At 30.2% G+C, this 24,456-nt stretch overlaps 1 protein-coding gene and 1 long non-coding RNA gene across 13 annotated transcripts in view; one reads left to right on the top strand and one right to left on the bottom strand.

Moving 5' to 3' along the window:
- Window positions 1-1,123: 1,123 nt before the first annotated feature.
- Window positions 1,124-24,456, bottom strand: part of LOC100648958 (inositol-pentakisphosphate 2-kinase) — a 78,060-nt gene continuing 54,727 nt past the window's right edge. For 7 of the 12 annotated variants that reach the window (XM_048409854.1, XM_048409840.1, XM_048409847.1 and 4 more), the window contains 7 exons: window positions 16,108-16,315; window positions 9,813-10,017; window positions 4,728-4,927; window positions 3,846-4,268; window positions 3,561-3,764; window positions 2,960-3,315; window positions 1,124-2,790 (listed from right to left, as the gene is read on the bottom strand). In XM_048409854.1, coding sequence (XP_048265811.1) covers window positions 2,571-2,790; window positions 2,960-3,315; window positions 3,561-3,764; window positions 3,846-4,268; window positions 4,728-4,927; window positions 9,813-10,017; window positions 16,108-16,299 — 1,800 coding nt within the window. In that variant the 5' untranslated portion in view covers window positions 16,300-16,315 and the 3' untranslated portion in view covers window positions 1,124-2,570. Of the gene's footprint in view, window positions 2,791-2,959; window positions 3,316-3,560; window positions 3,765-3,845; window positions 4,269-4,727; window positions 4,928-9,812; window positions 10,018-16,107; window positions 16,316-17,198; window positions 17,864-20,321; window positions 20,450-24,456 lie in introns of those variants that run through there. The other 5 variants (XM_048409809.1, XM_048409821.1, XM_048409804.1 and 2 more) reach the window with 2 other exon arrangements.
- Window positions 15,339-16,085, top strand: LOC125385901. Its single transcript, XR_007225642.1, has 2 exons — window positions 15,339-15,869; window positions 15,941-16,085. It is a non-coding gene; the product is annotated as an uncharacterized LOC125385901 (long non-coding RNA).

The following is a 24,456-nucleotide window of genomic DNA, read 5'->3' as shown; positions in this document are numbered from 1 at the left end:
TTTATAAAATATAACATTTCTTAGTCCTTACCCATTTGTTTATTGAATGATAAATTTTTATTTTGATTATTAATAACAGCTACACTTTGTTACACTAAAATTTAACACTAAAATTTATAATTTGCTAATCTCAAGTTACTATAAAGGATTTTATTACTAGATTTTTCAAATAGAATTTTCAAATAATTCTTTCAGACGTCTTTTCAGTATACTTTTGAACTACTGCTAATATTCTACTGAATCTTAATCATGTTATTCATAATCTTAGCATGATTTGGTATATGAGGTAATTAATCAGTCAAAAATTTAATCAAATTGTTCATAAAGTATTTACACGTTTGTTAAGATAATTAATAAATTAGATAATTTTCTCTTAATTGCCAACATCTGAATGTTCTCTTTTCTCATAATATATCGTATGTATATTAAAAATATGGCTAATTAAAATTTGAAAGTTTAACTGTATCTTCTTAATTGCATTTATTTCTCTCTCCTTTTTGGATATGCTTAATATGGTGCTAAATATTCTATTTTCGTTCCATCGACGGGAAATGATTTTGATTCTATCATATATCAGTTTTAAAATTGTTTTAAGTACTGTCCACTTCCACTTTCATTTTTCTGAAACAAATTTCTAGTGTTAAGAACAACTTCTTCTTTATAAATTTTTCATGGAATTATAATTTAGTTGAAAATGTCCTAATGGTCATTGCAGACTATAATAATGTAACCATTATTTAATACAACTATTTATATTTATATTACTAATAAAAGTTTTCTCTCTCTTACCCTTTCTTAACGCTGTTAGCTGTATTAGTATATACTTATATTACATAGCTATAAAAAAGTTTTAGGTATAAGTAAAAGTAAATGTATTGAAGTAAAAAGCAGAATCATTAAAAAATGACATGTTATTAGGAGTGATTTAAATCATTTAAAACAGAGGTACATATGTATGAATACGTTTTCGATTAAAGCATTTATTACTTATTAACGTATATTGATATACGTTTTAAAGGAAATTAAAATGTACTAAATAAATTAAAATGTACTAAATAATTTAAAATGTACTATATAAAACCTTTAGCTTTCAATTTAATACTGGTTATTAATAATAATAGTATACAATGTAAATCATTTTTATTTCGTTAAATATTTACATACTCGCATATAGGTTAGTAATAAAACATGATGTGATATACAGTACATTATAAATTTAATGTGACGTCTATGCATTTACTTAATTTATATTAAGTAAACGGTTACAAATATTTTCACGTAATGTACATGCTTTCATTTTATTTTGTTAAATATTAAATATTAATGGTAATTAAATTTAATAATCTAATGGTTATCCATGAACAATAATTTATCATTAGATTACTTTTAATTAAACTCGATATTATTATCATAAGAAATACAAATCTTAATTTAATAATAACTAGATACTATATAAATATTTCCAAATTTTTAAATAAAATAATGATTTTACTGAATGCAAATATTAATATTTAAAATTTGAAACAAAAATATTACCGAGATTATCTAGTGATCATTATATTGATAAAATAATAGTATAATTATTTTTTTATACGGAGTGGTACATGAATTACGATTTTTGTGCTGATTCCGGCAATCGAACAAATTAATGTTTCAAACAAAAGTTCAGTGGTATCAAACATTAAAAGTGTAATTTTTTCATAAAAATCATGAATCGTTCTTTATTTTTCAAATGATACCATATATGTATTTTTTGGCCATATTCTTCAGTTACCGAAAAGGACGACTTTAATAACGTTGTTAAATATGTAGACATATATCATTTTAACTAGCTGATACTATAACAATATAATCTGTTTCTTATTTGTAGTATAAGTTGATTTTTAATTACATATAATAATATAATTTATTTGTTTGTATAAAATGTAGTTTACAACTTCATCACCAATTCATTCATTTGTTTAGGAACATCAATATGTATTGACGATCAAGGTGTAAGTACTGATTTAGGAACAAATTAAGTTATTAGGATCAGATAATTAAAATGATACATGTTGACAATATGACAGGAAAGATATATGGTGTTATTTAATAGAAATATAAAGGATACCCCTCCCCTCCGTGTGTGTGTTAATGGAAAAGTGAAACTTCTGGAAGCTTTTTTACATCCGCACATTCTTCATCTGATACCGATGAGTTTTTGTTTGAAACATTTTTGTTAAATTATCAGAACAAGCTAAAATATCATGTCGACCGAGGAATGAACCTGCTGATTATGTTAGATGAATATATGAATATATAAAGTATATATTTTAATGAACAATTGTGAATTTGCATTATTAATTGTGAATACTTTACAATATAACTGTAACATAAAAATATTATAATTTCTGTATTATACATGTTCTACAAACATATCAGCTATACATATGTTCTCTACATTTATAAATATTACATATACCATAGAGATACGTAAAACATACATATATGTATAACATTTATATTTTTAAAAGATATGAGGATAGAGCAACGTTACACAGTAAGGTCTAATTTATAGTTGAAGATTACTATTACGGTAATCGTTTTTCAAACGACTTTTGATGTTTAATTATAAATTCTTCTTCTAGAAAGGATATTACTGAATTTAAAACATCGATGTCCCGTTGCCGATGTTTTTCAATGCAATGTAGACTTTTCGGATCTATGTCAGAAATCCTGATGTTACAAACAAAACTGAGTCCATCCGGAAGTTGTATTATATTTTTATCGAGAGCAGGCGATACTGTATTCCTACATATATATATTAGAGAAAAAAGTATATTAGTATCCAAATTTCCAGAAATTCGATTACTGTTCAAAGCTTAAATAATTGTTTCTTTAATATTTTATTGAAATATTTTTGTTATAAAATATTATTCAATATTCATTATTCACAGAATAAAATATTTTCGAAACTTACGGATTTATTTCTCGAAATGACATCAATATCGAACAATCTCTAGCACATGAAAATAAGAGATAATTCTGCAGGCATAGTATACTTTCAGTATTTACATAAAAATATGTTTCTTTTTCGTTATCGTGTACTTTATCTGCGTTACTTAATACGCTAAATTTATTGTACCATAAATTATGTTTTTCAATTGGAATTAAGATTGGTTTCGATATAAAGATATTTTCACTAGTTTTATTAATACGTTTGTTGCCACAATAATCGTCGTGGTCAAACTTGGATTTTTTTGAAATCGAAGTATCTTTGGCATATGTTTGTATATAAGTGTCTCTTAATGTTTCAGGAATACCTATAATAGTTTTCTGAAAAATAAGAGAATTGTTAAGATATCTCTACTATATTACTAAAAGATATCTTTACTACTATAAAAACTCATTTCTATAAAACAGATATATGTACGTATATATATAGTTACATATGTTATGATAAATGTTGTAAATGAAATATGTTGTTTCGTAACTTATTATTCCAATGTAGAAGTATTGATATATATAATAATTAAATATATGTATAATACGTAATATACAATAAGTAAATATTTACTTACTTTTTGTTTGGGATAAGATATTCGATCATCAAGTTTGAACATGTTTATTAAATTAGAATATATAATATCATTAGTTAGCCATGAACGAAATTTTGAATACGTATTATAAACGTATTCTGAGCTAATAAAAGGCAGCCGCTGCATATGAAGTATTCGTTCTAGTACCGAATTATTTGGCAATATTTCCCCGTTTAAGTTGCACGTCTGTAAAAGAGATAAATTTATGTTATATTTAAACTTGACTAAAATAAGCAAATGTCACAAGGATTTAAAGTTAATATCTACCTCTCCAGTAAAATACAAATATTTCTTAGCTCTTGCTATCAGATCTGGATTAATGTATGAGGACGTCTTCGAATCTTGTTCGATAACAGATTTGCGCAATTCATGCGCAGGAAATATATTAGACTTAAATTCTTCCGAAATAAGAGGACGTAAAAGAGCAGTGCAAATTAAATTACAAAAGTGATCAATGTATTCTATATTTGTAAAATTAATAGAATTGTGAAACCATTCCGTCAAGACACGTTCAAGATCACTGCAAGTTGATTCTTGGCCATAAACTATAACACCATCCTTAAAAATCTTAAGATTATTCTGTGGTGATGTTAGTAGTGCTTTTAGTGCCGATTTCATACGAGTTTCCACTCCCGAGAAGAGATCAAACGGACAATAAGTGCTACGGCATGTAATCATCTTGTTCCTTAACTGAAATTATAAAAAATCATTAATTAAAAATATTCATTTCATTTAATTTCATCTTCAGAGAAAGATAAAGAGAAAAATAATAATATGTCATATATTGTTCATTTATTGCAACAAAAAATTTTTTAGAATTTGCCGTTTGATTTAAAAGTTGATTTATCGGTATAGGAAGTAGTTCTTATTTATATAAAACATTTAAATATATTTTCCCTAAAATTTTTACTTTTAAGTTATATCATCGTTGTAGTAGATGAGCGATATGAGAAATATATGTACATATTTATACATTACGTTTGCATGATATAACTACGATATGAAGTACATATCATGAAGTACATGTATGTATATGTATATATATATATATATATATATATATATATATATATATATATATATATATATATATATATATATATATGTATAGGGCGTGCCGTTATTGTAAATATGAAATCATTATATTACCTTATAATATTGTGTCAGACAGTAAGGACATTTTTGAAATTTCCGATCAATATCTTGCAGATAGCCCTGTTTTGGTTTAATTTCAACACAAAATGTTCTGTTAGTTGGAAAGAGATTAGTATCGAATTTTATTGGAAGAAACGTGTAATCCGGAAATGTTGTGGCATATATGTCCATGATTTCCTTATTACGTCGTTTATCTGAAAGAAAGGACAATTTTAGAATATGATTAGTGGATAGAAAGATCTATCGAAAGCAACATTCATTTATAAGTACATATGTTTATTAGTATAGTTTCCATGTTATTAGTGGAATATGTACCTATGTATCTAAAATAGACAAATCGTGTGATCATCGTTGATGACAATAACTAAAATTTGAATAAAAATTTGTTCAGATTATCGAGATATAATTTATTGGCCAGTAACTAATGCTCGTCTTTTAAAGTTGACCATGTATCATGTGGGACATTTGAATTTTAAGTTTGCGTCGTGGGGCGACGCAAACTTAATTGTGTTATCTATCAGTATCGTAATGTATAGCGTATAGTGTATAATGTATAGTATAGTCTGTATGTATAATATCTGTCATAGATATAATGCGCAGTAGTATAACTAATACAACTCTCCTCTGTCATGGCGTGTTTGGGATTAAGTTAATTAGATCTTTAAAGGATAAAAGTTAGAAATATTATAATTTTATTATAATTAGATATTAGAGGATTAATTTTCATCTTATTCTATTAATGTAATTGTAAATAACACATATTATGTAAATCCTTTGGGTCATTCTTTGAAACATTTCTTCACTTTGATTAAAATATGAAAAAATTATTATTTAATAATTAATATACCTACATATTAGTACATATGTAAGTACATGATAGTTCGTTTCAAAGTCTTAAAACATTTGAAATGTTTTCGCAGGTTTAATTTGCCAAAAATGTTTGTTAAATTAATAATATATTATCTTAAAATTATTTTATAATTATCTATATCGAGTACAAAGTTCTCATAAACGATTATACCTTCCAAGATGAAATACTCATAGTTAAAATTATGCAATTATCTTCAAACAAATAATTGGTACAATGGTAAAATTTTGTACTCATTGTATAATTACAAAATATTACCAACATTAACCCTTTGAGTGCTGTGGGCGCATATAGGTGTCTGGCGAAAGCTATCGGTGTGGACTGAGGACGTATATATGCGTTTTCTGTAAGTGCCCGGCATGGACTAAGGACGCATGTATGGGTTTTTCAATTTTTCCGAACACCTACGCAGAAGTAATACTATTACGTTTGTGTGAAATAAATATAAATGCATTCCTTACGGCAGTAAACAAATGCCAATAGTGCCTCGTTATTGTTGAAGTGGTCACCACTTGTAAGAAAACTCTACATCTGGTTTTTTTAGTTTTCTCAAGCACTGAATTTTTCACACACAACTAAATTATTAACTTGTGTTAATATTTACTAAATTTAGTTTTCTAGTTTATTACCCAAATTCTAGTTAACTGTAAATTTCAATGTTTATAATAAATAATTAAAAATAACTAAAATATAACGCTCTTGAATCATTTAATCTCGTGCAAAAGAATTACTATAACTTATTACGATTTGCGCTTTGAATAGTCAATCAACAGAGTTCAGTCTACCGAAAAAGTATTCCGTCCACAGCGATCGTCAGCGCTAGACGCGCGCCGTCCGTACGGACGGCATAGGCCGCGAGTATTTAGCACTCAAAGGGTTAAAATAACAACTTTTTTAAGATTTTGTGAAAATTAATGATGTATAAAATAAAGTGTACTGTGCATCACATCGCGAATATCTTATATGATAGATATTCTGACAATTATGATCTATAACATAATAAGAATAAACGAAGTAAAAGTTATAGCGTAGTAACTCTATACTATATAGCAATAAGTATTTTAACCTTCTAAACAGTAATGTACATTTGCAAACGGATATAGTTATTAATTATGTCAACTATGAAATTACCGATTTCGACACGATTATTGTGAGGCAATTTACAGGACTCACTGTTTATTATGATGCATATTATGTCGCCACTCGATAGTTGGCGTTTCAAACATGTAGCAAGCAAAAGGGAAAAGTATAGCCTAGTCCAGATGAAGTATACATACACAATATACATACGTATGAGAAGTCATTAAGAGGAAGCTATTCAGATTTCCTGTATAACGTGTTTTCTTCATAATTCGAGCGGTTTCCATTTTACGCAAACGGTTTCTCATATCGTTCTAATTTCTTCCTATCAGCTAGTCGCATTCTCGTAGAAGCAAGTTTCACGCGCACCATGTATGTTTCAAAATATGGCGCTCATCAAGCAATAAAACTCGTATTATAATAAATTATAATAATAATTATTAAATTAATAATAAAATTTATAAATTGTAGAGACTTGTTATTAAATTCATTTTATTTGTTATTAGATTCGGTATAATAAAATTTAAATATTTTTTTAAGCAACAGAAGCTATGTTGTATTTCATCAGTATCCGACAATATCTTTAAACTTGCGGCAATTATAATAATTCCTAAGGCATCTGTAATAATTCTTCGGGAAAGAGGATAGACCACGCGCGAGAAAATGATATTGAAGTGAAGTTTGACTTGGGATGTAGCGAAGAAGATGGTGAGTCAAACTCGATGACTCAATAGATCATGCATCAGCTTCCCCGAAGGAGAACTAAGCGGATATTACGCTGGGGCTGTATCCTTTTCGTAGGAATGATTGATCGCGCGTGTATGCCCGTCTCAGGGGAGCGTGTGGACCACCACCTCTTCGTGAAGGTATATACTTCCATAATAATATACAAAGGAGTGCGAAGCTACCTTAATGTTTTCTCAAGAGTGTCTGGTGATACAATGCGGCGTCGCACGACGCGGTGTCGCGTCGTCATTCTTTCGAATTTCGAATTTCGAATTTCGAGTGCACACAGCACAGCTACCAGTTACCGTGTGACGTACTGACGCGATGGTGTGTGTACCGTACAGAAAAGCAGCATTCATAAAATATATGTCATGAATTCTTGTTAGCTCTTCAACAATTAATTTTTATACGATTATTTCCGCCCTGTCATACACTAAGCGCTAATATGTTTCTTCATGAGTAACATCGCCATTTAAAAAAAAAGGATAAGTATGTCTTATATTAATAGTTTTACAAATTGGCTAATACAGATTTTGTTTATACCTATGTACTTGTGTAATATAAATATTTAAAATGACTGTAATATATTTTGTTAGCAATATTAAAATGTAATGTTATTGCTTTAAGGGTTTTGTATTATGTAATTTGTTTTTTACGTACAGTCTAACTTATTGAAATATTTTATATTATGTAGATATAATGATATATATGACTTACAATCATTACAGAATGTATTAATGTTCCCATCTAAAAATCTTAATCAATCAATATAGATATTTCTACCGAATAATCAATAGCGCCATTATTAATGAATATTTTTTAAAGTTGGAACAGTTGAATCAATAAAAAGTCATTTTTATGTGGTGCGGATTTATCTAGTATAAGTCGTGATATCATTTTGTTAGATTAATCCTTGCACTAGAATAATCGAGTTGAACCTTAATGCGGTCATGTTCTCTGTTCCAACGTCACTACATACTACACACCACACATTACACACTACACACTACAGATTACACAGTGACACTGAAAGTACACAGGCAACTGACATTAATTACTTATATTTTATAATATAATATAGCGCAATGATATTATTACATATTGATTGAAGATATACTGAAAAAGAGAAGTGTAACCCCATCATTATGAGTACGTAATAATGCAATGGCTGGGAGAATATATTGCACGCAAATATACATAATAAATGCCTACAAATATATATATCTACATGTTCGGTTTTCCCATTTTTGCTATTAAAGAGATATTGGATGGAACTTGATAATGAATAAAGAAAATAAATAAATGAGAAAATACCTTTTGCCTGTTGATACGCGATATTCAAATCAATATTAATCTATTAATAATTTCAGTCTTCAATATACAAATTATTATTAAATATTGGCTATAAACTACATGCATACAAAATATATATATATATATATATTGTATATATTGTATATATATTGTAGTATTCTAGAAGTAAAAAAAAAAAAAAATTACAATTACGATTACAATTAGTATTAATCACATGAAATACATTAATTCTATTGGATAAATATTAAAAAGAAGTATAAATTTCATAGTATCTGTAAATAAACGGAGGGAAAAGAATGTTATTTGTCGCTAAACCTAAAAATTAATTTAAACATTTGGACGTATAAAAGTAAAGATAAACGTAAAACGGAATTTTCAATAAGAATAATGTGGAAAACATGAAGTAATTTAATTGGGTGAATTGATTTTTATACGTTCCAGAAAATTCATGCAGCCATTGCGATTGTGATCATGGTTTGATTCAATGTCCCACGCACGATTTTTTTCACCCTTATTATTAACTTGAGTTTGAAAAAAATACAAATTTAACAGACGCAAGTAAAGCCGAGGAGCACTGAACACTATAGGATTAGATTTCATTGAATTCCGAAAAGCTTTCAGATAACACATGATTATAGGTATCTTTGAAACAAGATTGTACATATTACAATTAGTATTCCGCCAAGATACCAAAAAATATATTTAAAAAAATTTCTTACTATAAAAATTAGCTATACATATTACTTTGTACTCTTTGATTATTGATTAATTTCGAATGAAGATTATATTCTATTAACTATTATATTTAAAATAGTACTAACCAAGTTTAGAGAATAAAGAAGTATATTCGTACATGTAGGATAGACCATAGACGATAACTGTTCTCCTATTCATATCACCATACATAATACATATGTATGTATATATATGATACTTTTTAAATTTGTAAATCAAAGTCTATCTAATTTAAAAGTATACTAAAATGATTAAAATAAATAATTTCAATGTATCACGTCACTGTAGTCTATTCTATAGTGTTTCATATAAAATTTGTTATAAGCTAGCTATGTATATAGTTTGAAATTAGTTACCTGATCGTAGAGGTCGAATAGCTTCTGAAAGTTTAGCAATGTCTTTCGCATCGTAACGAAGAATCTCAGGGACTTGCGTGTACGGGCCCAAAAAACAGAAAGCCACAAACCTCACGAATTCCACTTGTCGTTCCGTTCGTTGTTTGCCGCCATCCGGTGAAACATCACCTGGCAGCGATTTCCGAAATCGAATTACTTTCTGCTCCTGAAAAATACAGAAACATTAGATTTATACATATAATACCTATACACTACTTTTGTATATATTACATTCGAATGATACACATATAATGTATATACGCGCATAATGTCATTACAATGATTTTAAATTTGCGGTAAAATGAAACGGGTAAACCTTTTAATTTCCTTAATCAATTTAATTTTACATACAGTGAAAGGATATGTGTTTATATATTGATTTGTGTATACATAGGTATAAGCATTTGGATAAAGGAATTTTGTTTTAAAAACGAATAAAATTATACGCATAAATTAAAATAATGTCAATCAGGTAATACTAAACCAGAATAAACTAGAATGCTTTCATTTTTTAATTATATATGTATTTCAATCATTTCGATTAAATTTGAAGACAATATTACATTATTTAGAATCGTAAACTGTTTATTATTTGTTTATATGCACTTACGCTTTAAAAGAAACTGAAACAAAAATGAAACATCAAATTTCTCTCTCGTTCTCGATAAAAAAAGCTATTTATTTAAAATTAAATTCTACACAAATACAGCTATAAACACTATACTATAATTACTCGTCGGTATTTGATATATTTCTTACTATACTCACTGTTGGACCCCTCAACAATTTCATATGAAAGACATACAGTGGCTCACAAAAGTATTCGAACGCTTACACTTACAAATTTCAATTAATAAAATGAGGTGTACTAAACTAATTTGTTAAAACAATTTGGTATCTATAGCGACGGGAAAGTCTCAAGATTACATTAGTAAAATTTGAAAACGATTCAATAATACAGACAGAAGTTATAATATGTTTATTAGAAACATTCATGATGTCTCGCAAAAGTATTCTAACGCTGTAACACAGTTGATAGTTTTTCATCTTCCTTTCCACCGAATGTAAACATCATTGCTAAATGAAAATATTGGTACGTTCACTTGATGTTAGGATATCGTTTCAGTAACAGTAACGTAAAAGTGTGCACAATAGTATTTAAAATGAATATCAAAAAGTCTGCAACAAAAAAGTGTGAAAGAGGAATAATATTCCGATTATATGAGGACGGCAAATCATATAACGAATTGCTGGAATTGTGAACAGAAGTAAGTCTACAATACATTATATCATGAAAAAGTCAAAGAACGAGGGAACACTTGTAAACAAAACTCGATCAGGTCGACCAAAGAAATTGACTGAAAGGAAGGAGAAAGTTATCATTCGCGAATGAAAAAAAAATCCTACTACATCCGCTCCTCGACTCGCAATGGTATGGTAGCTGATATGTTTCATAAAGAAGTTCGCTCGGAATTATGTCGACGAATCTTACGAAACAATAACTTTCATGGCAGAGTAACGCGAAAGAAGCCAGATATTAATGCGGTAAATCATAAAAGATTGACTTTTGCAAAAACCTACATTAATAAAGATAATTTTTTTTGGGACAAAGTCATCTTATCGGACGAGTCAAAGTTTAACATTTTTGGCTCAGATGGTCAAAATTATGTGTGAAGGAAAGCAAATACGGAATTGGAAATTCGACATTTACATCAAATAGTGAAACACGGAGGTGGGTCGGTTACGGTGTGGGGGTGCATGGCTGCCAGTGGCACCGGAAATTTGATATTTATTGATGGAATCCTTGATAAATATAAGTATTTAAATATTTTAAAAAATAATTTTAAAGAAAGTGTCCGTAAATTAGGATTATTGGAAGATTTCCACTTCCAACATTATAATGATCCTAAGCATACTGCTAGAATTGTGAAAAAATGGATCGTACATAACATACCACACATGTTAATTATTCCATCGCAAAGTCCAGACATAAATTCGATTGAAAATTTATGGGCTGAAATCGGAAAAAGATTAAATAAATTTCAGATAACCTGAAAGCAAATATTGAAAGATAAAATTATAGAAATATGGAACTCCGTTGAGTGTAGTTTTACAAAATCATTGGTTTACAGTATGGGACGTCGATTGAGACACATTATTGCTACTAAAGGTGGCCCAACAAAATATTAATATTAAATAATTTAATAATATATATAGCGTTCAAATACTTTTGTGTGTCACTTACAATGCGTGTTTCTAATAAATGTATCATAACTCCTACCTACGTTGTCGAATCCTTTTCAAATTTTATTGACATAATCTTAAGACTTCCATCTTTCTATTGACATCTACTTGTCTAAGCAAATTACTTTAATATACATTATTTCGGCTATTCAAGTTTGCATATGTAAACGTTCGAATACTTTCGTGAGCCACTGTATGTACATATATTGGTATTAATATCGGTGTCGGTCATCGGTACCGTCAACAATTGAGGCGGAGAAGATGGAAAACCGGCTGGACCGGATTGACAATTTCGCGCTTCTAGCCTAAACCTAAACTTGAACTAAACTAAACAAATATCTGAAGATATGGTAGCCAGTTAAAGTTAAAGTTAAAGCCGTCCGTCTCTATACGTAGATATGTATCCATACATATACACATTACATTACACATCCATCAAGTCGCGTTGTCTTCAAGCGTCAAGAAACAAGGAATAAGGAACCAGTTGGACTCGCGTGCAAGCGTATGAGAATGAGTACATTCTAGTCAATCGTATTCTAGTATTTTAGTTAATATCAGTATTTTCTTTCGACTTTGAACACTTATTGTATTATTTTTCTATTTTTTATTATAGTACTTTAGTTATTGTTATTCTTTGTGTTATTCTTATTGTTATTACCATTATTGAACTCAACACAGTGGTGTCATATTCCAGAAATCAAATCGCAGTACACTCTCATTGAAGTCATGAGAATCTAATTAGAAAGACAGAGCAAGATTCGAAACGGTGCAATGCGATGCAACAAATGAAACTCATCGCGAAAATACTTATTGTTGAATAGCATAGAAAATCTGAAAAAATGAGGCCTTTTTCCCGTTACTTTGTCCATTGACTTTGTCAGGGAATTGAAATTAGGTCGACAACATTTCATATCGTGGCAAACCACAATTTCCATTGCGTAGCAGGCTTCAATTACTATCAGTGAATTGCTTAAATGACATGGCGTTAATTATTACTGGTGCGTATGTTTGTATGTACACCACGGTTCATACAGAAAGTAGCCAATATCACTAACGAGACCACATCCTGCCACATTACCTTCTTGAAAGGAAATGAAAAACGATCATGATCGGTTGGTCAATGATGTTTCCATAACGATCTTTTGAAAGTGTTAGAATTAGAAGCACAGCTATACATGAATAAAACGGCCATATCAATGTAGCTGAGCTCATAAATGTGTGTAATATAATATAATATAATATAATATAATATAATATAATATAATATAATATAATATAATATAATATAATATAATATAATATAATATAATATAATATAATATAATATAATATAATATAATATAATATAATATACTATGATATGATATGATATGATATGATATAATGTAATATAATATAATATAACATAATATAATTTCTGCGTGCTATCTTAGGTGAAATTAAGTTTTGAGATTTTAGAAAAAAAAAATCGTACATATGTATATATTTGGATATGCACATTTTTTAAGTTTATAAAATGTTATCAATCTGTTTCTATCAAGGGAATGAAGAACTGATAGAAGGAACACGCGAATACAAATTGAGGTAATTGATAAATATGACATTTCAAGTAATTCTTGAATTAATGCAAGTATATGCAAAATCTTCATCACATATCTCAATGGATAATATATCGTTTAATGGAAATTGACATGTTGTTCAAAATCGTTGAAGCTACTGGCAGGACTTGGCTTTTAGATCGCTTGGCAACAGTTCAGCGACGACGTGTAATTGGCTGTAATCGAGTGTAATTGAGTGTAATTCAGTATAATTCAGTGTAATTCAGTGTAATTCAGTGTAATTCAGTGTAATTCAATGAAATTCAATATAATTCAGTGGCGATGAACTTATCATTGACAAACTTGTATTTCTATTTTTGAGAATCAACAAATGGTTAACCGCAATAGAGCTAACAATAAGCAAAAATTTAGCGGTGAGTCGGTTCCGTATTATCGATAAAAAGAAGTCGGTGTAGGTAAGCGATGTCAATATACGAGCAAATATAAAATCTAGAACATCTGATTTTGCGCTATCCATGTGAACTTGTCAGGTGCTTGTCGCCTTTCATAAACGTCCAATCGATATATGCATGTATGTACATACATATACATATACATGTACATGTATATATTCATATTCATATACATATACCTAAGGTTGTCCTTTGGCTGACGTGGCTGTAGATAAATTTCTCGTGCGTCACCCACCTTTGTGCTAACAAGAGTGTGTAATACTGTGTATCGATATATCGTATATATATGTACGTGGTTACTTTCATGACGCATGCCGTTTTAACACGGTATTTATCAAGGAAAATGTTATAGAAAAAGATACTCTCTCCTATAAAAAAAATTATTTATAGGAGTTTATTCGGTTCTAAACAAGTGAAAAAATTAAACATACATATACCTACATATATCTATATAAGTATGTATCTAATCTGTATACCCAATATATACACAATATAATAATTTATGCATCATGCTTTACATCTTATTACCTGTAACATAAAATATTCTTTCTTTTCATTCTCCCGCAATCGTAATATCGTTCGATATAGCAGTATTATCCGTAGTACTAATAGTATCGGTGATTTTTCAATAAAATGCAGCATCTTTTTTAATATAAATATAATTATAACAAAAACAAAAGTTACAATAGAACAGATAAATGATGCACTGATAAAAAAATGGACAACATGCATGTATATCTTATTTGTTACTATAATATTAATAATAAATCAAGTTTGAAAACTGATAATTGATTAATAATTGAATTTGATGAAGGAATGTAATTTATTTTTCATAGCATGATGTACTCGTGTATGTATGTATGTATGTATGTATATATGTATGTATGTATGTATGTATGTATGTATGTATGTATGTATGTACATCGTTTTGTCATTTATGCACTTACAATCACAATCACGGTATCTTCCATGATTTTGAAACGAAAAACTCATCGGTTATTGATGAAATCCCCACTCTAACTCTAACAGCTTAGTTTCCCACTATCTAACAATTACCCTTTCCAACGATTACGGAGGTCAACGACCATCGTTTTAATTTTAATCACTCTTCTTTTTTTATCTTTGTTCAGTTACAGATTAGAGTTATGCTTCTCTTTTTCTCATTCACGCGTGCGCAGTGTATATGCGCATCGACACAAAGAGAATGGTAGCTTGTCCTTGTCAGTCGTTCGCTCGTTCTCCGACTGTCACTTGGTCTTTCTGTCTGTCTTTCATGAATAAGTGTATATATGATGAGTATGAAAAGTGATGAGTGACAAATATCTACATATGTACATATCATGCATGGAAACTCTTTCTATCATAAAACGGGAAGGCAATTAAACGTTGGCAGACGTGCGTTTTTATTTCAATGATTATTTATCAAACAATGAAAGTATATATTGACAATGCTAGCTTATATAAGCAGTTTATCTTTATTCATCAGTGTATATTCTATATTCTATCTCGTCTTGTCTAATGGATGTCTAATGGATCTAATAGAAGAAATATGTATAGTGAATTCGAATATATATACGTATGTAATGTTTTCAATTTTGATACATATTATATTTAACGACATTCCATAAATGTCTATTCTATAAATTATAAGTACCGATCCCTATTTTAATTTATAGTCATTTATTGAATTTTTAATTCTACGCTACTTTTCAATTGGTTTAAAGTTCAACGATTGCGTCCAATCCATATATGTACGACTGCAAGTATGTAAATAGTAAATAATAATTTTTTATATTCATTGTGTTGTTCTGTACATATTACATATAATCTATAGGTTTTCTGATACTGTGTATGCGATTCGTAAAAATATTACATAATTTCTCATAAGCTGATAACACATTTGCGATGGAACACATGAGAAAAAGACATGTAGCAATAAAAGTGAAAATAAAGTAGATCAACAAATTGTCTAATTATAAGAAAGAAAGTTTGTCGTCTTACTTGTGGAAGTGCAACTACGATATTCGCATTTCCCTCGCCTTTGTAAACACAATCTCCGATAAAGGATGTTGATGAAAAAGGTGAAAGTTGTGACGTCGTTGTGGAATCATCATCCAAGCTTCCGGTGGAAGTGGTCATCGATTCTGAAGAAAAGGTTGCGGTCGGCACAGGATTTCCTTCATTGATTGTCATTGTTTTATCTTTATCCCTGTGGAAATAATAAGTAAAGCAAAATAAGCAAAACTTGCTACCTTCACAACTGGCGTTAATTTTGTTTACTTCTTCGTTATTAACTCCATGATAAATTTATAATTTGCTTGTACGAACATTCGATAAATTGTTTTATCATGCGCCATTAGAGAGTATCTAGTTTGGATTTTTTGCTAGCAGTATTAAATTATTGTGTAATATAAATTTACTGTGTACACTACCGTACAATACTGCTAGCTAGGTTATTTGGATGATTTTCTAGTCGAGCTTTATATTTGTTTTATATTTGCGGGTCGTTCTATTTCTTCTTTAGCTGTTTTAATATCTGTGCTATTTCTGAGATTATCGTTCCAAGTATTATCGGCTGCATTGGTTCTATTTTTTTAACATGGCTATCAGCAGCTATTCTCCAAAGTTCGTTGCCGTATATACAGATGGATTTCACGATAACTTTCTATATTGATAGTTTGTTTTCAGCTACCAGTGTCTGTCTCTTGTCTCGATATATTCCGAGATATATAGCGCAACTTGACGCGGGCATTAATTTGATAACGCATTGCTATATAACGCAGTGAAAAAGTTGTATTATGTGCATGTAAGTATCTTTTTTAAAGAATATTGTTAATTATCAAATATCGTCTCATACTTCTTTAACAGTCGGACAATTGGCAATTATGAGATTTTTGCAACTAGATACATACACGCACGCACGCACGCACGCACGCACGCGCACACACACACACACTCACACGCACGCACACGCACAATATAAACCAAAAATTATAATTCAATTTATCTAATCGTAAGTTCAATGAGAAACATTTAACAAGAAGCAATTTGCCTATCATTTGCAATCCTTCTATTAGATATGAAATAATTACATATATATCGGAGAGCCAGTAGGGTCGGAGGTGTCGGCAGGTAATGAATCTTCGCCAGTATTAGCCATTGTCAAGGTACGATCCAGAGTTTATTGGCACAAGTATGGAGATGTGAAGTTTGACAAATAAACTGCGGCGGTTAAGTACTCGCGATGCGAATGACAATAGTCTTAGGTCCGATAACGAATCCGCGGTCAACGGGACTCCTTTACCCTTTACTCGTTGGCAACTCTTTGGTGGCACTCTCAGTTAGCACGCGAATTAAGCACTCCGTCGAAATGATACCTTAGTCGTACTCGAAGCTCTCACTGTCACGCTGTTTCGGAAAAACTGCTCTACTCTCTCGTGGCCCCGGGCCTTTTATATTCGTGGAGACAAGTCTTCGTTCGGAGAGTGAGAGAAATTGCCGTTATTGTTAAATTGGTTAGTCTTCGGAAGTGTCATTTGCGGAAAAAGGACTGTTTACCTATTTTCGTTAATTAAGGTTTAAGGTTTATGACGGGTCATTAGGCTGGCTGCAGATGTTTTGCGAATGTCTCGACAACCGGCAATCGACCTACCCATAGAATAGGGTCTGCGTATGACGGGCCACAAGAGAGAAACCATTAATATGCTTACTGTCGAGTGCCGTTACAACTATTTCTTTTTATGGAGGGCTATAAACTTTGTTGTCACCTCGAACCCAAACTCATTCTCATAGATTGCAGGTAATTACAATCGGGCTGAAGGGCGGTGATTGTTTAACTACGGCTATGGTAGAATCCAAATTACAATATTAGGGGTGTTTCCCCGGTTTCGACGGGAAGGCTCCGGTGTCTCTCCATCTCCGACATATATATGCGTAAAAAGTTAGTAACGTAACATGGAAATAATGAAATCGACCGCGATAAAGATTCAAGTGATCGATTATAGCTGATTAATCGAAATTTTCTTGAAACGGATATGATCGGTTTACCAATTTAGTTTGACAGCGCGTACTAATTACACATATGGTCGCGTTCCTACCTATCTAACCCCAATGTATCAGCTGTTGATATCGTTGATCGACTCATCGATTTACAATTTCACATTCTTATTCAGCGGATCAAACTGCCATTGACCTTTGTCTTTGTCTTTGAATTAACACCATATTACGATCAAGTATGTATGTATGTATATATTTACATATTGTGCACTCGGATATGATATAACATATAACGCAATATTCACTTTAATACTGTCATTGTCGACATTGTCGAACGTTTGTATGAAAGTCTTCTTATTTTTATTCGTTTAATGCTAACTGTTCGGACGGTGACATGATCATTGGATCTAAACCCTTGGCGGCACCCTTCCTCTTTTGCTCATTTTGACCACCCACAGCATACAAGTTGACTTATTGTTACTCTCAGTAACTATTGTTACTGTATGTAACAGGAAACGTTGTGTATACATATGCATAGAGTATAAAGATTCTCTTCGCGTTAATTAAATCTTAATAAATTCCTGACGATTACATTGCTTACAACTGATCGATATAGTCAAGCTTTCTATAACATATAACATATAGCGGTTAACACGTTAAGCGCTAAACTTTCCGACTTTTTATTTTCTATTTTTATGCACAAACGCATTTTTTGTATTTATTCTGTATTCTGTATTATTTGCGTTTAACATTATAACTGCACGATTATTCGCATTGAGGGATATTAGGTGCATACATTAATATTAGCTAAAGTATAAATTATCGATTAATTTTTCATTTCCGTAAAATTGTGTGCATTGACATGAAATCTTAACTTTTCTTATTTAGACGGATTTTCTCATATCGTAAAAGATAATGAGAATATTTTCAGTTCTAATCTTACATGGCTCATATTGACGTTACGGAAAGCAGATACTCATGAAGTAAAGAAGTAACATCTCTTTCCCACCTGATTTGTTCAACTCAAGTCTCAAGTGTAATTTAAATTCAAGAAGACACCGATCACCGTTTCGTATCATAATTTACGAGATGATCCTTACATCATGCATATGTATATGTATATGTATATGTATATGTATGTATACATCGGGATCGTGAGCAACGTGTGCGAAACGATGACGCAGAAATGGTAGCACTTGCAGCAAATAATAGCACGTTGTATCGCGTCACGTCGGCCCGAGGAGATTGCAGACCGACTGCAGACTGCAGACGGGAACACGACAAGTACGTGGCAATCCACATTCGTATCCGTCTCCTGCTGAGAGAAAATTTAACGATAGAACCGAACAGGCAATAATACCGCTTTTAAAACCACGCTAAATAAAACTAGAACGTCGCTTGCTCCACAGATTAAGGATCTTTCTCCAAGAATTGCTGACATAATGGCTTGCGCCAACTATTTGATATTTTAATCCACGCTTCAGGGAACATTACCTGAATCGAAGTTGTTATCCGATATATCTATCGTTTAATGTTAGATATAACAAAATCATGTCTGTTAAAGTGCATTATCTTAATTAAGGTTAATAATCATGAAACTAGAAAAGAAGACTAACAACTTGATACAAGTATTGTGAACTACCGTTATTTTACCCAACTCCCGCCTTTATTTTTCAAGAATTTTATCCGCTTCTACCGTAAGTTTTGAAAACAAAGAATCACAGAAAATATGTATACTTTGCAATTATTTTGCGATCCCAGGAAGCAATCGTTATATCTTTCAACTTCAAAGAATGATGTATTTAAATATTAGTAAGTAGATAATACAAGGGAATAATTACTATGTGCATATAATTGTATACATATAAAAAATGATTAAACTCATAAATAACAATAAAATTACAGAAAGCTTATGTAACACATATATAATGTTTCTTCTTAAAAATTATCTATACATTGATAACTGGTTGCTATGATATTTTAAAAACCGGTTAACAAACTTCAAATTTTACTCGCCTATAGTACAGATATAGATACACGTCTCTTTATCATTTTTACCACCTTTATAACAATATCTTTTTCACTTGCTAGCAACAAAAAATAAAAATTAAAAGTTTCTTCAAAATATTTTCACTTTTTGTGTACTGCTATTTTTTTTTTTTCACTTCACTCGTGTAAAGTATGTGTAAGTGAATATAATGGTACAAATGAAAACTTACCTATACCTTTCTATCTTTTTATTATAAGTAACAGAAGAGATAAATGTGTAAACGTCATAGTCCAGAGTCGTCTCTTCAATATTGATTATTGCATCACACAAAAATTTACACATCCATGTACAATTTATCTATGGACAAGGGAGAAAAGAAAAATCAGAAAATTCCTAATATGAATTTTAAATTTTATGGGCATAAAATTATGGTTTATATCATATCCTTTGCGCATATTTTGCAGGTACAATTATAAAATAATGTACGTTTTTTGCAGACATCGAAGACAGGCGACAGGCGACAAGCGATAGGCGACAGGCGACAGGCGACAGGAAACAGGTAACAAGCAACAGGCAACACTCAAGTTTCCAGTAACGTCCGCGCTTACATCCGTGCCGATGAATGATTCAAGCAGGCAAAGCCGGCCTGCTTTCTCTCGTTATATTTACGAAATGTATTTGAGCAAAAGATTCGTGTCTCTCCGCTAGTACATTGCTGCGTTACCTTACCTCTTGCGTAATACGTAACTTCCGTTTACAGAACTAGAAATTTCTCATATTGAAACTATCACTACACTTTGGTAAGCAATTTCTCGTTTAGTTTTTTTATATTTTGTTCGAAATAACACGAAAGAATCCGAAATATGCATAGAGCTAGACAGAGTTTGTTAGAAGATATTAGAAACAATAGTAAATATGTTATTTCTAAATGATCGCACGTCGGATAGCACTTTTTGTGTTGTTGTAGGTTGTTAATATAATAATGTCAAATATAATAATAACTATAGAAGCGTAATATGATATACTTGTGTTTTTCATTATTTATTTGTTATTTCTCTTTTTCTATTCAATAATTTCTAATTTTTAAAAGAGGAATGTGTATGAAAATTGACAAGTTTGATTTAACTTGCCGATTGCTTAAATTGAATTGTAGCTACATAGCTACTACAAAAAAAAACATTATAATAAATTAATTTGCGCGTGAGAAAGCTTAAGCGTATAGGGATGTTTCAGGTTTTAATGAATAAATTAAACTTCTGTACATTTAGTCTGTGAAAGCTTATTTCTTAAATACTACCATATTTTATATTTCGAAAAATATGAGCTTTTCATTTTTCAATCCCTTTCGAAGAAATGTGCTTCTACTACATATTTATATGCTAAATATAGATAGAGTGTGTGTAGTTACGCATTGTAATATATTAACTCATATTATTTAAGTTACATTTATTAATCATTTCGTAAACATGGTATGAGAACGATATAAAACATATACGTGTATAATAAACAATATTGTAATCAAACAAAAAATTGGGAAATGGAAATGAAAATTCTGTTGAGATGAAGCAAAAATTTCATATGTAAAGCTTTGCAAACGTTATCACGCGTAATATCTTACAAGCATAATATAATAAGCATAATTATATACCAACAAATAATACGCAAACGTTGTACATACGTTGTTTATGACGTTATAATATAGGGTCAATAAGAGGTTTTATCTAGGATCACTCGTTACCTATTGGTTTTATCGAAAAAAGTTTCAAATAAATTATGTTACATTTTAAGGAACTAATCGGGTGGATGTAAGCTTATCCTTCTATATTTTATATTTTCTTAGATGTTAAAGTAACCTACAGTTTTTTAAATGGTACCGTATATTTTTTATAACAGCAGTCGACCTAGCTAAACATTCTCATACTAAAGATATTAACCTATTTATACCGATAAACCATTAGTTTGGTTTTAGATATTTTAGCTTCAATTTGCCAAACTTAACGTATGAAGAATAAAGACAACGTATATATGTAAACACAAGGATATTGCTTCGTGTCTTCCCTTATTGTTTTTCATATCATATGTATGTATTATACTTATATTGTACATTAAATTTGACATTAAAGTTAAAATATTCGTTAAACTAATGGTTTTTCGGTATACATAGATTAATACTTTTTTGTAGAGAATGTCCAGCTGAATCGACCAACGTTATAAAAAATATACGGTACCATTTAAAAAATTCAAGATAACCTTGGTATCTCAGAAAATATAAGATAATAATTCATGTAAGATAGTACTTCTTATTGACTTACTCTGTATATATACGTGCGTATATAATCGTTGCGTTATAATGCGTTATAATCTTCCACTAACAAATTTGTCGCATTTTACCACAATCAATCAGATAATTGTCTTTTATTCGAACTAACGAGCAGAAATTATTTGTACCGATTAAACGTCATAAGTTCACGACATAACTGTTCTATAAGGTTAACGTTTCAAGGAGAAATCTCAACCATTTTGCATTTCAATAAAATCTGTTATCAGAGTTTCACGCGATTTAACAGAGTTAAATTGGTCGACGAATAAAGATAGAGCACGGATATTAATAATTCCTCAACATGTTTCATGTCATAAGAGTCTTGACGCTTTTTATCAATCTTGACGATTTGATTATTAGATGATTATTTCATTTTCCTAACGTAACAACGATAGACCTCACCGACATATATTATATACATATGCGCGTAAGTATATGTATTATAATACATATTTCCATGCGCTAAGGCTAGACGGGAAGCGATGATTCATAGGAATGAAGTCATTTGAATAATAAAGAGGATCGCGTACCATATGCGTTGACTTTCGAAATCTCTAGTGAACGCATGTAGGATATGTACACATACCATTCTATACTATAATACAGCATTCTATCATACGATACTATACCATACTATATTATACTGTATTATATTATAATGTACTATGCTATACTATTCTATATTATACGTTTATGAGAACCTATGAACAGTGTAAACAGCGATAGAACATCATGGAAATATTGCTCAAACGGTTTCGGAGAGATATATTCTAAATAATAAGTTATTTGAAATATTATTCAAGGTTGATGAAAATTCTACGTACAGAACAATGAATAATTTTTTTTCAATAATTTAATGCTTTTCTTTTCTATCCAAACTTTTTTCCCGATATCTTTTCCTCCTGCTAGTATAAACGATAATGAAGGCATACTCCGGGAAAGAAATGAATTTTACAAATTCACAATTTTACAATAAAGAGAGTTAACTACAACAAAATGTTTCATCTACACTTCTTTTATTTGCGAGGAAAAGCATTACGATTACTGATTTTAATTCCGGTGGGAAAAGTAAGAATTAATAACATTTGTTATAGTCTGCAATGCAACGGTATGTATGGTGATAAAATAAAATGATATAAAATGAAATAAAATAAAATAAAATGAAGTAAAATAAAATAAAATGAAATAAAACAAAATAAAATAAAACAAAAGATTGTAGTAATAAATATACAAAATGATGCTTGGAACATATAGATTATACAGATATGAGTGACTTGCACTTTGCTGTTTTATATGAAAATTCGTTCTTTGATCATAAATTATTAATGATTATCAGAATCAAAAAGAGAAAGCTTGAAATCACTAGAAAATTGTTGAAGAATTAAATTGAAAAAATCTTCATTTCGATGCGAGTTGATCGCGAGTTGATGTTGCGAAGTGTAAAAGAACATGTATAATGTATTGTATATATTTATATAGGTCCTACGTTGATACTTCCCACCATAGCATAAGTATGTATAAGTTCAGTGATTTTTAACGGAGAGCATTGAAAGAATTCAGAAGATAAGTTTGGGACGATCGTTCAAATACTATCGCGATTACGCTGGTTATGAAGTAAAAAAGTAGCTAGCAGTGATAGCCGAATGATAATCTCGTTACAAGTTACAAGACCAGTTATCTCGTTATTCACTTCGTTGTACAACCGAATCTGGAAAATGGAAAGAGCATCGCGTGTTTGTAGTACTACGTTGAACGTACATGTACAAAGATAATACGAGTTTACTAGACTAAGTAAACTTAATTAGTCATCATCATCAACATCAAAACATACACAATCGAGAAACATTATAAACAGCAATTTTCTTGCATTTGATGTTCCGGAAAGTCGCTTGAAATGAAATGTACCTATGTGTTCGAAACTCGTGAACAGGTAGCAGTCATTGTTACGAAAGATGCATAAGTAGCTATCAAAAAGATCTAGAAAATGAGACATATATAATTAAAATCAGTCTATATATTAACTTGTAAAAAAATAAAAATATTC

This window comes from Bombus terrestris, chromosome 2, assembly GCF_910591885.1.
Source record: "Bombus terrestris chromosome 2, iyBomTerr1.2, whole genome shotgun sequence".
Classification (NCBI taxonomy): domain Eukaryota; kingdom Metazoa; phylum Arthropoda; class Insecta; order Hymenoptera; family Apidae; genus Bombus; species Bombus terrestris.
This window is presented reverse-complemented; position numbering and strand designations above follow the sequence as displayed.